Here is a 15,657-nt window from a genome sequence, read left to right as displayed (position 1 = left end):
TATCCCTGGTTTTGTCAGCAGCTCACTAGTATCAGACTGAAGCCGTGAGTGTGGGAGATAACACTATACTCTCTTCCTGCACCATCTGTCACTTTACTCACACAACCTCCTCAGTACTCTTTGTCCCAGTTTCCAGATTTTTTTTTTTTTTTTTGTCTTTTTGAGACAGGGTCTCCCTGTAGCCCCAGCTGACCTACTTGCCTTGTAGACCAGGCTGGCCTTGAACTCACAGAAATCTGCCTGCCTCTTCTGCCAAGTGCTGGGACTATAGGTGTATGCCACCACGCCAGGCTCTCCATTTTTTTTTTTTTTCTTGTGGGCTCTTGCAGTAACTATCATGTTCATCCTCCTCAGTCCATCCTGAGTGTAGTGACCAGCAACTGAACTTAAATACTATGTCTCTCTCCCCTATAGAAAATCTTTCTATGGCTAATCCAGCCACCTCTTTAACTGGAAGTGACCTCACAGAGATCCAACTGCTTCTGCCTCCTGGAGTGCTGGGATTGTTTAAAGGTGTGTACCACCATGCCCAGGGAGTCAGGGTCTCCCTATGGCCCCAGCTGGCCTGAACTCACTGTGTAGACCAGGCTGGCCTTGAACTCACAAGAAATCTGGCTGCCTCTGCCTCCCAGAGTACTGGGATTAAAGGTGTATGACACCACACCCAGCCAAATTTAAGTATTTTTAAAAATATTTTTTGATTTTTTTTGGGGGGGTATTTTTGAGACAGGGTCTCCCTATAGCCCCAGCTGTCCTAGAATTCACTGTGTAGGCCAGGCTGGCCTTGAACTCGCAGAGATCTGCTTGCCTCTGCCTCCTGAGTGCTGGGATTACAGGTGTGCACCACCACACCCGGCGATTTATCTATTTTTTTATATATATATATATATATGAGTGTATTGCCTGCATGTAAGTGCACCCATGCTGTGCAATGCCCCCAGAGGACGGTAGAGGATGTCAAATCTTCTGGAACTGGAGTTACAGTTACAGTTGTTAGCTGCCATGTGGGTGCTGGGATTCGAACCTGGGTCCTCTGAAAGAACAGTCAGTGCTCTTAACCACTGAGCCATCTCTTCGGCCCAAACTTACTGTTAAAAAAAATTTTTAGGCAGGGTCTCATGTGGCCCAGGCTGGCTTTGAACTTGCAATGTAGCTGCAGATGGAACCCAGGAAACACTAAACTACATTCATGGCCTCAAGGCCTTGAGGGCTCACAAGCCATCCTCCTCACAAAGGGAACATCATCTAGATGCAAAAATCCCCAGAGATGGTTGTAGAAGGCCATAAAAACTATACAGGTTGAAGAGGTAGCTCAGTGGGTAAAGTACTTGCCACCCAAGCATGAGGATTGAAGCAGAGTCCCAAAACTCATGTAAAAGCTAAGTGGGTGTGGTGGCCCACCTGTCATCCTAGGGCACAGGAGACAGAATTCCCTAAGCAAACTGGCTACCTAAAGTAGCTGAAATGGCTATTAAGGGACCCTGCCTCAATATAAAAGGTAGAGAGCAATTGAAGACACCCAACATCTGTCTTGAAACCTTCACACACACACATGCATGCACACCACCCACAGCTACACCTTTATTTTCCATTTATTTTTCTGTAATTTGCAATTCAGAATGTTGTATTTAGTCTTCTGCCTGCCTGCCATAGCACAGAAGTCTCACTGAAAACATTGCAGTGAGTTCTTAGAGCAGAAAGGTGTTTAAGTGGCTAGATCCTTTCTCGGTGTGTGATCCAGTGAACTTTCCCTCACCCTGGCTCCTCTGGCACTTAGCACAAGTGTATAGTTAGCATCAGTGACAGTCACTGTAGTGGCAGTCCTGCTAGACTTAGTGATCTTTGGCAAAAACAATGTAGACACATTCTTTGACCAAATGTTCAGCTGCCCCGGGACTTAAAATAGCCGGAACAACTTGGGAGAATATCACCAAAATACCCTAGAGTGAGTTCCAGTCAGGGCAATCACATGCAGCCCATTTTGGTTCACTGCTGGTTGTAACAGGCACTCAAGGCTCTTTATGAAATAAATGCCTCTGTAAAAAATAACAGTGGGGCATAGTGGCACACACATTTTAATTCTAGCACAGTGGATCTCTTTGAATTCAAGGCCAGTGTGGTTTATATAGTGATTTCCAGGCCAGGTCCAGGTCTACATAGTAAGGCCCTGTCTCAAAAACAAACAAGATCTTTGTGCTTCAGTTTGGCAGTTTTGCATGGTACCTTCTTAAATGGAGGAGTCTGGGGATCTAGTGGTAGAGCCCTTGCCTAGCATGTACAATACCTTGGGATACATTTCCAGCATTGCAAAAAAACTAAAAATGACATATGTATGACTGACATGCCTGGAATAACTCTGGGGAGATACAGTAGCAGCTGGGCATTTTAGAGAGCAGCAGGTATAAACGTAGACCCAACTGAAGAGCTGACTCCTGCCCTTTTAGAACCTCATCCCAGTCAGGAGCTTCGCTGCTGGCTGAGGATCCCTAGCCTCACTCCTTCACCTTGATGACACTACTACAGACTCTTGGTTCCTCTCCCTAGCCTCACTCCTTCACCTTGATGACACTACTATAGACTCTTGGTTCCTCTCCCTAGCCTCACTCCTTCACCTTGATGACACTACTACAGACTCTTGGTTCCTCTCCCTAGCCTCACTCCTTCACCTTGATGACACTACTATAGACTCTTGGTTCCTCTCCCTAGCCTCACTCCTTCACCTTGATGACACTACTACAGATTCTTGGTTCCTCTCCCTAGCTTCACTCCTTCACCTTGATGACACTACTATAGGCTCTAGGTTCCTCTCCCTTCTACAAACTGGAAAGCTTAGTATCACATGACTCTCAAACAGAATCTCAGGACGTAGGCAAGACAAACATATTACCTATATCAACCCCAAGGAACAAACAATGCTGAGATGTGGAGCTGGGGTAAAGGCAGCTCAGCAGCACTCAGGAGACTAAGGCAAGAGGATTATGAGTTTGAGGCCAACCGGGGCTAGCTACATTCAGCACATCTCCAAAAAGAAAAGAGGTGGCAGAGAGCAGCGTCAATACTGGTATGAAACCAAGGAGCTGTGTGCAGTGCCAAGCTGACCTTGGGGACAGCCACCTTCAGTTCTGGCATTTTGGAAAGGAAGGTAAAGGATGAAGAACTGGTCAGCAGCTGGTAACATCTGATGACTCATTAGGTCATAGAAAAAGTAATTGAAACAGTGTCATCATTTTACCACCAATATATGTACCATATTGAAAGTAGGGGAAAGGGACACTTAGTTTACTTCTGGAAAAGCTTTTTTTGTTGTTTTGGGGTTTTTTGGTCTTTTTGATACAGGGTCTCCCTAGAATTTACCATGTAGATCAAGCTGGCCTCGATCTTACAGAGATCCACCTGTCTTTGCCTTCTAGGTGGTGGGATTAAAGGTGTGCAACCAACATGCCCATCCCAAAGCTTTTTTTTTTTTTTAATTTATTGAATTTTTGTGTATATCATACAGAAAATCATCTTTATACCTCCTTCCCCTTTGGCATCCTCCCTTAGCTCCCCTCCACTGGGGTTCCTACATTGTCATTTGTGTTAAGGTCTATCATGTACTTAGTGTCCCAGATGTCCCTCAGTGCAAGTTCATCCACTGGGGTCTAGTCAGCCTGTCTGGAGTCCCTCTAAGAAGATTTAGCTCTTCCTCACCTACTAGTAGTCAGCTGCCAATAATTCTTTGACTAAGATTGGGGCCTGCTGTTCATTTCCACAGTTCTGTGCAGGGTTTTTGCATGCTGACACCACTACTGTAGGTTTGTATGGGAAGGGTCCCAGGAACCTGTAGGGCCATTTCTGTATGGTCATGCACCTCCTCCCTGGCTCTTAAAATTTTTCTGCTCCCTCTTCTGCAATGGTCCCTGAGCCCTGGGTGGATAGATTTTAATATAGGAGTCCTGTTCAAGGACCCACACTCTGCACTTACTCTCCAAGTTTTGGCCATTTGTGACCTTTTGTGTTCCTGGCCCTGTGTTGCACGAGGGAGTGTCATTGATGAGTTGAAAGATGCATTAGTGTTCCACAGCTTTGTTTTTTAAAATATGGTCTTGCTGTTACCCAGTCACCTGTGAACTCTTTGCTCTAAACCACTCAGCCATCTCTCCAGCCCCTATTTTTATTATTTTTAATTATGAGGGGCAATATGTACATGTGTACAGGTGCCCATGGAGGCCAGAAGGAGGTGCCAGATCCTCTGGAACTGGAGTTATAGGAAGGCAGTTGTGAGCCATCAGATGTGGGTACTGAGAACTGAACTTGGGTCCTCTTAAAGAGCAGCAAGTGGAGCTGGAGAGATGGTTCAGCAGTTAAGAGCACTGGCTACTCTTGCAGAGGACCTGGGTTCGGTTCCTAGCACCCACATGGCAGCTTACAACCGTCCACAACTCTAATTCCAGGGTATCTAATGCCCTCTTTTGACCTCCGTGGGCACTGCATAGGCGCACTTAACATACTCCCTGGCTTTGCACTAGGGCAGAAGTTATAGGAATGTACCACAATGCCTGAGTAGGCTGTACATTATTTTTTGGTTTGTATACTAAATAATGGGTTTCATTATATTTTCATACATTTATCATTATCTTGTTTCTTATTCACTGCCCACCCCAGTGCTCCAAGCCTTATAGCATAATTAACAACAACAAATCTTCAAAGCTATTAAGTGATATCAATAAAGGCATTTTACAGACATCATTGAAATATTAAAGACTAGGCTGAGGGTGGTTGAAGCCTATATAACCTGAGGCAGGAAAAGTGCTGTGAGTGTGAAGTTAGCCTGTGCTAGTGAATTCGGGCCAGAGTGAAACTGTCTCAATAAAGAAAAAATCAAGATTGAGAAAAATACTGGTTTTATAAGAGATTTATTTTAAAGGGCAAAACACTCAATTTAAATACAAGTCCAACAGAGTTGCGGCCAGTCAGCGATGATGCCACCACGTGTTCTCACTCCCAGACACTCGCCAGTGTTCTCTGAGTCCTCTCCAAGAGGAAAAAGGCTCTAGCAATGATAAGATAAGTTTGGTTTCTTTTGGTATATAGTGATTCTAAGTGACATCTCTAAGGAGCACAGTCCATTGTAACTAAAGGTTTTAAGCACTGACACAGTAGAGCTAAGCAACAGCAACTGTTTGCTGAGGCGTCTTCACAGCAGACAGCACTGCTATGAGACCCAATTTGACCTTCACAAAGCCCAGTGTGTCCTATCATTGTTCCCACCTTACATGGAATCAAATTCAGAGGCCAGCAGCTTGCCCAAGATGATTAAGCTGACAGCACGGGGCAGAACTGAGTAAACCTGGCTGTCTGTCTCTGAAGCCCATCCTCTTACCCATGAGTAGCCCTGGGTCAGGCCATCTCTGCATCCCAGAGCTTGCCTTGAGTGGGTAATTGAAGGACTGAAGTTTGTTTCTGGGTTGTGGTGTACAGTATTTTGTGTAATACTGCTTTTATGAGGAGGGCCAAATCCTGTGCAGGAATGATACTCTCAAGCCTCTCTTGGAGATAAAAAGGCCACTTGTGAGTGTTAGGGCCCTTTGGTTGGCAGGTAATTGGAAACAACTTGCATTACATAACTGGTAAAATCTCTGCCAAGCACTGCCAACTTTTGTTTCTTCATGAGTCATGCTTTGCTGAAGAACTACAGGCAAATTAGTTCTGTGGGAGAACATGGTTTTACGTCAGATTATTTACCTGCTACTTTATTCATATACATCCTTCTTATCTGCAATGTAATCTACAATTTCTTGTGGACACATTAACTTCTCTGCATCTATATCAGGAATTTCAAACCCTAGGGAGAAAAAAGAAAAGTGAATATAGAAAAAACGAATGCCTTAGAACTGAAAGCACACAACTCCCCCCACTTCCTTTTGAGACAGGTTCTCAAGTTACTCGAGCTGGCCGTGAACTCAGTCTGTATGTAACCCAGGCTAGCCTTTAAATTTCAAGCCTCCTGAGTAGTTGGGATTACAGGTCTAAGCTACCAAGCCTGGCATGGATTTGATCCTTTTGTAATACCTACAGACTTAAAAATTTCCAACAGTCCTGAATCCACTTTTCTTTTTGAGCTGAGTAGTTTTAGACTCAACACACACACATACACATTATATCATGTTGAGTAGGATAAAGGTTTTTTGTTTTTGTCTTTGAGGCAGGGTCTCCCTGTATCCTCAACTGACCTGTAACTCACTATGTAGACAAGGCTGACCTTGAACTGAACTGACAGAGGTCTGCCTGCCACTGCCTCCTGAGTACTGGGATCAAAGGTGTGTGCCACCATGCCAGGTTCGGTAAAGGGTTCTTTTAAAAGGAGGAATTAGCATAATGGAGAATTCCTCCATTCAAACATTCAACTCATTAGTCTGTAGTATATTTATAAGGTTATAAAAGTATCTCTATTGGCCAGGCATGGTGGCGCAACCTTTAATCCCAGCACTTGGGAGGCAGAGACAGGTGGATCTCTGTGAGTTCAAGGCCAGCCAGGTCTACATAGTGAGTTCCAGGACAGCTGGGCTACAGGGAGACCCTGTTTCAAAAAGACCAAAAAAAAGTTATCACTATTATCTAATTTCCCTAGAATTAATCAAATGCCCCTAGAACATTTTTATCACCCCTATAAAGAAACTAAGTGCCCATTAGTTCCCTCCCCATTATCCCCATCCCTGGCAACCACTAATGTCCTGTCCCTCTAGAACTGCCTCTTCTTGACATTTCATGTTAACGAGGCTTACATGCAGTATGTGATGAGGTATTTTATATCTGACTTCTCACTTAGTGTGCTCTCAAATTTACAAGCATGCTGTAATATGTATCAGCTTTATCCCTTGTTACTGGCAGCTCGGTTTTGATAGTTTCCAGCAGCTGAGTGCTTACTTGGGCTCAAATACTGTATTGAGCACTTTGTGTGATTTCAGCAGTCCTAGTCTTGAGGTTCCTAATGGCATCACTCATTTCAGAGCAGAGCAAACAGGTTTTGAGAGATGCAGTTACTTGTCCAGGCTCACACATGCTGACCCCAATCAAGGTCCTGGTACTCTTAAGCCCTAGGCAGCAACAGCATCTCTTTTGGTAGCATCATCTATGAGGAATTTTAACTTAGGGCCTGTTAGATGACACAGAAATCCTTTTGCTTATTTGTCAAACAGCTCACCCAGAAAGGAGTCATAGCTTGCTACTTATGGGACCCTAAGTCCCATGTTCTCCTGGGCCTTTTCTGGTTGGTCAGCCCCTAATTCTATTCTGTGCTCTGCCACACCTGCACTGTCCTTAATATTTACTTCATTTATCAGTAAGTGGAATGGTAAATATTAGGGAAGTGGCTGCTATTGTTTCTATTAATAATCTGAATCCAATTCAAGACTCCCAGCATTTCATTCACCTAAGTCAAAAATCACTCAACCTAGGCTACATGGCCTGGGTAACAGAGAGACTTAGTGGGTTTTTTTGGGGGGCGGGGGACTTTTTGAGACAGGGTCTCTCTGTAGCCCCAGCTGTCCTGGAACTCACTATGTAGACCAGGCTGGCCTTGAACTCACAGGGATCTGCCTGCCTCTGCCTCCCAAGTGCTGGGATTAAAGGCATGCGCCACCATACCCAGCCAAGTCTTAGTTTTTTTAAAAAAATAAAGTCAACAAAACAAAGAATCATTAACATGCAGATTCAAAGCTAAGGTTTGTTTGTTACCAAATTCGTCTTCCATGGCCATAATGATCTCCACTTGGTCCAAACTGTCTAAGCCCAGGTCCTTCATAAAATGTGAATTTACTGAGAGCTGCAAGAAAGAAACACCAAACATTTAACTCATGAAAGCATCTGCTTCCTGAACAGTGTCACAGTGAAACTTAATCATCACATAGGAGAGTTTTCAAAGAAACAGGGTTGCAGGGTTAGAGAGATGGCTCAGAGGTTAAGAGCATTGGATGCTCTTGGAGAAGACATGGATTCAGTTCCCAGCACCCACATGGCAGCTAATAACCCTCCAGTTCCAGGGGATCCAACGCCCTTTTCTGACCTCTGTGGGTACTGCACTACATGTGGGTGTTACTTACATGCAGGCAATATACTCATATACATAAAAACATAAAAGAAATAATAAAAAATATGTTTTAAAAAAGAGGCCGGGAGTGGTGGCACATGCCAGCACTTGGGAGGCAAAGGCAGGCACAGCTCTGTGAGTTCGAGACCAGCCTGGTCTACTTAGCGAGTTCCAAGCCAGCTGGGGCTACATAGGGAGACCCTGCCTCTAAAAAGACAAAAAAAAAAAAACTACCAAAAACCTAGGTGTGGTGGTAATGCATGCCTTTAATCCTAGCATTCAGAAGGCAGAGGTAGGCAGATCTCTCTGAGTTCCAGGCTGACCTGGCCTGCATAGGGAGTTTTGGGCTAGCCATGGATAGTGACACTCTTGTCTCAATAAAAGAATGGTAGGCTATCATAGGGCTTTGGTGTGTAGCTCAGTATAGAGCACTTGCCTAGCTCATCAGACCATCAGTTCTATCTATCCCCAGCAACAGATATACACACACACACACACACACAAAAATCAACAAAACCCTCAAGCTTATTAAAAATTGTAGGTACTGTACATTATAAAATATATTACTTTGATATTAATTTAGACTTCCAACATCACTAGGATAAACTCTTTAGAACCTACGTTAGGAGGCTAGGAAGATGGCTCGCAATAAATTGATATACAATCCTGAGGACTGGCGTTCAGATCCCAGCACCCACATAAAAGCCTGGCAAGGTTACAGTGTATGCCTGTAACCTCAGCTCCCAGAGAGAGAAGGGAGGATCATTGGACTCCCTAGTTTCCAGCCTAGCTGAGAAAATGTGAGTCAGGTTCAGGGAGGGACCTTGCCTCAAAAGAATAGGTGGAGAGTAATAGATAACCAATGCCACCTTCTGGTCTCAGCACACACAAAGGTGATCTACCCACCCCCATACACATATACAACACTCACTCAGATGCATACACAAATCCTTTTAAAACTATGCCAGGCGTGGTGGTGCATATCTTCAGTTTCAATACTTGAAAGGGCAAAGGCAGGTGATCTCAGTGAGATTGAGGCCAGCCTGGTCTCTTTAGTGAGTTTCAGACCAGCTGGGGCTACAGAAGACCCTGTCTCAAAAAAGACAACCCCCCCAAAAAAACACCCCAAAACACTGTTAAAAACAAACTGCCCTATCCATGCAATAGATTCATCTATTAAAGAAGGAAACAAAATTGTTTATATACCATTATGAGAAAAATGTCAAGAGCTAAGTTAAAAAAAAAAGAAAGAAGCAAGCTGCATGTGGTAGTGTCCATATATAATCCCAGCACTCAGGAGGATGAGGCTAAGTGTGAGTTAGAGGCCAGCCTGGGCTTGTGAGACCCTATCTTCCAAATCAAAAAAGTGAGAGACAGAACATATAGTGCTGGTATATGGCTGCCTGTGGTGTTTTAAATTTACTTTTATTTTATGTGGAGTGTTATGCCTGCATGTATGTAAGTGCACCCATGTTGTACAATGCCTGTGGACACCAGAAGAAGGTGTCAGATCCTTTGGAACTGGAGTTAGAGATGGTTGTTAGCTACCATGTGAGTGCTGGGATTTAAGTCTGAGTCCTCTGCAAGAGCAGTTAGTGCTCTTAACCTCGGAGCCATCTCTCCAGTCCCTAACCTGTAGCTTTCTGCAGTTTTTTCCTTAGTGCTGGGGATTGAGCCCAGGACATTTCACAGTAAGTATGTGTTTACCACTGAACGACACCACCAGACCACTTGTGTTTTTTGAAGAGTGGGAGATAACATAAATAAATACACATAATACATGTGTGTATATCCTGCCTGACATTCATTGAGGGTCTCTATAAAGATACCCAGGAAGCTGGTAACACTGCCATTGCCTAGCAGCAGAACTGACTAAAAGCTAGGGAGACTTTTAACATCCTTTTGAACCCTTTGAGTTTTATACCATGTGACTAAATATACAAAGAAAAAAATTAGTCCAGGCATGGTGGCACACACCTTCAGTCCCAGCACTGGGGAGGCAGAAGCAGTCGGATCTCTGTGAGGTCAAGGCCAGCCTGGTCTACAAAGCAAGTTTCAGGCCAGCTGGGGCTATAGGGAGACCCTATTTCAAAAAGATCCCCCCCCAAAAAAAGAAAGAAAAAAAATTAAAGTCACTTACCTTTTCTGGGTCAATTTTGTCATAGAGTTTCAACACATACAGAACTCGGTCCTTGATTCCCTCTAATGTCAAAGGGGGAGCGTCACTATATTGGCGGTACAAATATGTGACCTTTCCTGGCACCTAGAGCAAAGGCAGGAAGGAAACATTGTCACTCAACCCCAATTGCCTTTAAATAGATGCACACATCTACAGATATCTTTCTTTAAAATTACATACTCATTTTTTATTGGGAGGGATGCGATGGCACATGAGTGAAGGTCAGAGGACGAGCCGTGGGAGTCAGTTTTCTTCTGGGAGGCTGGACCTTCCCAGTGATTGAAGTCAGGTCAGTAGGCTTTGTGGCAGGGGCCTCTACCCATTGAGTCACCTCACCAGCCAATCTATAGGTATCTTTCACAAAGCTTTCTGTGCATTTCATTCTAATGTGGCCATGAAATCACACTGAGAACAGGGTTGGGACATCTCAGAAACTCTAGTATCAAAATGGGCCTTTCTTCTCCTCAAAGCCAGGGTATCTTTGCCTTGAGGGTATCTTTTAGGCTTTGGACATTTATCTTTTTCTTTTTCAGTAAGACTGTCACTTAAGATCAGGAAGGGTCTGCAGAAATGTCCAAGTCCCCTCATGGCAAATTCAGCATGCTACAGCCTCTCCAATGCACTGCTGTATTCAACAGGCAGCTAGGAGTCAAAATGACCTTCCCCAGCAGCTGCCATGGGATACAGAAAGGCCTTTTGAACTAGGAGGGTTCTAACTGGCTTCAGTGGTAACCAAACGCTGACTGGAAAAAATGAAGCCAGTCACCATCCCAAAGCAGAGCATCAGAGAGCTTTCCAGCAAACACATTTCATTCCAAATCTATTTCCCTGCCCCATACGGTAGGCTTGTCCCACAACCACCAGTCAAACTATGAGCCTTTTTGATTTGCCATGCTAACGTATCATGGCACCTCATGTAGCTCTATTGTTAACTTGTTGTTACTCAATTGGGTATTGGAAGCCTGACCAGATTTCATACACCAAATGTGGAGGAGCACCAATCCTCTGGGCAGGAGGTTTAATGCTGATGAAGATACAGCACAGAACAAGAAAAAAACAAAATATAGTAGTTGGATCACTATGGAAGTATCAGGTTTGTCTTCAATGTTGATTTTTAAGTTCTCAGTTTGTACGTAAGGCTTTCCTCACAGAAAATGAGTTTGCTGCAGGCCTGATGAGGCAGGCCTGTAATTTCAGGTACTTACAATGTGAGGCAGGAGGGTCAAAGTTCAAGGCCAAGCTGGGTAATCTAGTGAGACCCTCATCTCATAATAAAAAGTGAGAAGGGCTGCAATATAGGTCCAGTGGTAGAGTATTTGTCTAGCACATATAAAACCCTGGGTTCAGTCCCTAACACTAAAAAAAAAGGAGGGCAGTGAGATGGCTCAGAGGGTAAAGGTGCCTGATGACCTGAGTTCGTTCATTGGAACCCACATGGGGAAAGGGGAGGACTCCTAAAAGTTATCCTCTGACCTCTACATGTGCATGTGTGTGCTTTCTCTCTGTGAGTTTAAGGCCAACCTGGTTACATAGTAAGTTTCAGACCAGCCAGAGCTACATAGTGAGACCTTGTCTCAAAGTAAATAAAATAAATGAATTGGGAGCTGGTATGTGGTACATGCCTATAATCTCAATACTTGTCAGGTTGAGGCAAGAGAATCTAAGAGTCATGGTCCAGCCTGGGATTGCCTCAAAACAAAAATGAACTGAACCAGTAATACACCTCTTTATTTTGCACCAAGCTTATTTAATCAGGAAGCTAAAGATATTAGCTGAAGAGTTTTAGGGATATTCTGGAGTGTTTGAGTATTTTAAGACTGGCAGGGCAGGGGCTAGAGAGATGGCTCAGCAGTTAAGAGCACTTGTTGCTCTTGCAAAGGACAGTTTGGTTGCCAGCACCCACACCAGGCACACGTTTGCATACCCCCCACCATACACATACTTAAAACTCATCATTTCCTTTCCTGTTGTAGTGTGTGTCAAGGAGGCCTTTGATATGGGACATACCCCCAGACCCATTTATCAGGAATGACTTGAATAGTCACAGATGAAACGAGGCAGAAAGGAATAGAGAAAGAAGAATGGCAGAAAAAGTCTGAATGGGAGGATCTAACAGAGGCTCCCTGTGTGTGTATCAGGGGAAAACAAAATTAAAAAAACATTAGCGGACTGTGGCAGATTTTAGCCAGACATGGTGGTTCATGCCTGACATTCTAATACTTGGGAAGCTGAGGCAGAAGAATAGCTACATAGTGAGTTCCAAAGCCAGCCTTAGATAAAGTGACACCCTATCTCAAAGACAAAAACATTAAGTGCTGGCGTGAAGTGGAATTAGCACTGAAGAGATGAAGAATGAGGCAGGGGGGGGGGGGGGGGCCCCCGGCCCATGGGAAAAGAAAGGGACTGGAGGAGGTTAAGTTTTTACACAGCTACGCACGTGGCCCACTAGGTATCACACCAGGCAGCACTGGAAAGTGCCTATAAGGGTGGGGGGGGGTGCCATGAGATTAAGAGCGAGCTCTCCAGCTCCATTGCAGCAAGGCAAAAAGGTGTAGTGACCCAGAACCAGACTTCTGATGCTCGTGTCTGCATACTGGCTTTTTCTAGCTGTCTGGCCATGTCTGAATTATTTAACCTGTCTATGCGTCAGTCTCTTTAGCTATTAAAAATGGATAAACAGTACTGTGTTCATAGGATTGTTGAGACAGTAAGATAAAATAAAGGCATTGGACACTGCCTGTCATTGGACAGTAAAATACAGTGGACCAGACTTCTGATGCTCGTGTCTGCATACTGGCTTTTTCTAGCTGTCTGGCCATGTCTGAATTATTTAACCTGTCTATGCGTCAGTCTCTTTAGCTATTAAAAATGGATAAACAGTACTGTGTTCATAGGATTGTTGAGACAGTAAGATAAAATAAAGGCATTGGACACTGCCTGTCATTGGACAGTAAAATACAGTGGAGGGTTATCTAGGAATGCCATGATGATAACCTGCCATGTGATATCCCCCCCAGCTGTGGTGTAACTCTAAAATACATATTCTACTCATTCTGTCCTACTTTATTTTTACTTATATTTTATTTATTTATCTTAGTGTTTCTGAGACAGGGTCTCCCCCTATAGCCCCAGCTAACCTGGAACTAGCTATGTAGACCAGGGTGGCTTCGAACTCACAGAGATCCGCCTGCCTCTGCCTCCGGAGTACTGGAACTAAAGTCGTGAGCCACCATGCCCAGCCAGGACCTTGATTCTTACTATTAAGTCAGACTATAGTTCTACCCTAAGCACTTTACAAGGAACCGAGAACACTTTCTGCATGACCTCTTGGAGGGTCTCAACTGCATCTTCTGGCCAGATCTCAGCTGTTAGAAAAGGAGATACAGAACAACCAGCCTCTCTATAGCCAACATGGGTTGTCTGTGGTGGTGGTGTTCTTCAAAAGTCACAGTAATTACACATGACACTAATCATCTCTAGACAACAAAGGTGGCACTGTTTGAATGACTTTCCTGGCCTACTAACTCAAACTGATGAGCTTCCATTAGAATCTATCTTGTTCCACTGGGGTCCTCCTCTGTTTAAGGAAAGGGCTTTAAAGGCTACCTTTAAATAACCACCTCTCAGGAGCCCAGACACCCAAACTCAGCTGTTTGAAACAAACCCCACACCTCTTGAAAACTCCTTCGCCACCTTCTGGGGCTCTAGACAGAAACTTCAGAGCCAGCCATACTCTCCACTTCTCACTTTTATTCAGTCAACTTGAATGATTGGGAGGAAAGGTGTCTTTTATTTTTTCTACACCTTGCTTACTGTTTGTTTCCTCTAACTTGAGCAAAGAACATCCATATTCCTCAACAACCAGCCCAAGACCTACTGTACAACCATCTGCATCTATGAATGGACTTAGTCAAAACCACTTTGTACTCATAAATGAAATGGTTCCTCTGCTGTCTGCGTAGACCAGACAGAGGTACTGGAACATCTTCAAGCACAACGCTAGTCAAAGGATGGTCCAAGGACCACCAACAGCTAGAACTGTAATGCGTACCAGAAATGAAAACTTTCCAGACCTATTCAATCAGAGTCTGTATTCTACCCTGATGATCTGGATGCACAACTAGGTTTGAGAATCTATGTTCTATGAACAGGACACCACTTCACAACAGTTTGGCCTAATACTGAAATTAGTCTCTAAACCCAAAGATGCAACAACTTTACTGCCCTTTAAACACCTAACTTTATAGTGACATATTAACCTTTGATTTAGCCAATGGGACAATGCCCTATTAATCCATTTCACTCTCTGTGAACCTCAACACTGGCTGCACATCCTCATTTCTTATTGTAGCATGGAGGTGTGACCAAAACCACCATTACAGGAAGCTTATGAGCATGAAAAGGGGTTCTCAACTTGGCCCTTAGCGTCTACCCTACAGTCCTGATCTTGGACGCACGTCAAGAGTCACATGAGAGAACTTAAAAAGCCATGCCAGGGCCTGATCCCAGAAGAGTAACTCAAGGAAAGTGGGAAGAGGGTTAGGTGGTTTGTTGTTTCAGTGCTACCCATGCATAGCTGGGGTTAAAAATCACGCCCTCACGGACTTCCAGGCCACAATGGCTTCATCAGATATGCACGCTACACTTGTTCCAGTCCTTACTTTCAGAAGGCCCAGAAACAGGCAAAAGGTGCCACAAGAGAAAAAAACGAAGACAGAAATCTAGTCAAAGGCGTACTATGGAGAAGACTGGGTAGGTAAGTGGCTTCCCTCTGTGCATCTTGTCCTTAGCCTTCCCTAGAAAGTGGCCGGAGTAATTACCACCCTGCAACTAATGGCGACCGCACCAGGTGCTCTCCCCTCCCCTCCTTGCACTCTGCAGGTGGGAGCTGCTGGGTGGAGGGCTGGCCGACGTCCTGGACTCTTGCTCTAATAAGGGTCACTCGCGACAGGGTCAAAGGAACCTGTTAGGCAGCAGGGCTGTGCGGGGAGCCGTGCACCCCGGGTCACCCCTGCAGCTGTGCAGCCGGCTGCGGCCCCTCCCCCCACCGGCCCTGACCCGACCACCCCGCCAAAGTCACCGCCAGTCACCTGCGCGAGCGCCGAGGCCCGCTGCGGAGCCCCAGGCCTCGTCCGGGTCCTCGAGGGGCACAGAGCGGTGCTGAGCGGCCGGGCCAGAGCGAGCGTGGGAAGCTGGGGCAGTGGAGCGAAGGCCGCGGGCAGGCGGCGGACAGAAGCGGAAAGGACACGAGCCGCCATGGCTGCGCCGACCCAGGATGCACTGCGCCGCGGCCTCCCGCCCCGGGCTGCTACCGGCTCTGCGCGCGGCGGACGTACGGAGCAGGGCGGGGCGTTGGCGGCCTGTGGCAGCTCCCGGTGGCACTGCAGCCACCTCGGTTTGTGCTGGAAGG

The 15,657-nt window shown here is 45.2% G+C and overlaps 1 protein-coding gene across 1 annotated transcript; it reads right to left on the bottom strand.

Annotated features, from left to right (window-relative positions):
• Positions 1–4,878: 4,878 nt before the first annotated feature.
• Ndufab1 (NADH:ubiquinone oxidoreductase subunit AB1) lies at positions 4,879–15,549 on the bottom strand. Its single transcript, XM_008843813.3, has 5 exons — positions 15,338–15,549; positions 10,209–10,331; positions 7,717–7,804; positions 5,725–5,824; positions 4,879–5,032 (listed from the first exon to the last, which is right to left on the bottom strand). Exons 1-4 carry the CDS (start codon positions 15,503–15,505, stop codon positions 5,733–5,735), a joined length of 471 nt encoding a protein of 156 aa, XP_008842035.1. The 5' UTR covers positions 15,506–15,549; the 3' UTR covers positions 4,879–5,032; positions 5,725–5,732.
• Between the last annotated feature and the right edge of the window lie 108 nt (positions 15,550–15,657).

The sequence above is a fragment of the Nannospalax galili genome, unplaced genomic scaffold, assembly GCF_000622305.1.
Source record: "Nannospalax galili isolate Female #2095 unplaced genomic scaffold, S.galili_v1.0 scaffold381, whole genome shotgun sequence".
Taxonomy (NCBI): domain Eukaryota; kingdom Metazoa; phylum Chordata; class Mammalia; order Rodentia; family Spalacidae; genus Nannospalax; species Nannospalax galili.
Note: the sequence above shows the minus strand (reverse complement) of the source record. Positions and strands in the feature narration are given on the sequence as shown.

Coding starts and splice junctions, on each gene's coding strand:
- Ndufab1 (XM_008843813.3), bottom strand. CDS start 15,505: ATGGCGGCTCGTGTCCTTTCCGCTTCTGTCCGCCGCCTGCCCGCGGCC. Junction 7,805..10,208: donor ACAAAATTGACCCAGAAAAG/GTAAGTGACTTT, acceptor TCTTTCTTGCAG/CTCTCAGTAAATTCACATTT. Junction 5,825..7,716: donor GGCCATGGAAGACGAATTTG/GTAACAAACAAA, acceptor TTTTCTCCCTAG/GGTTTGAAATTCCTGATATA.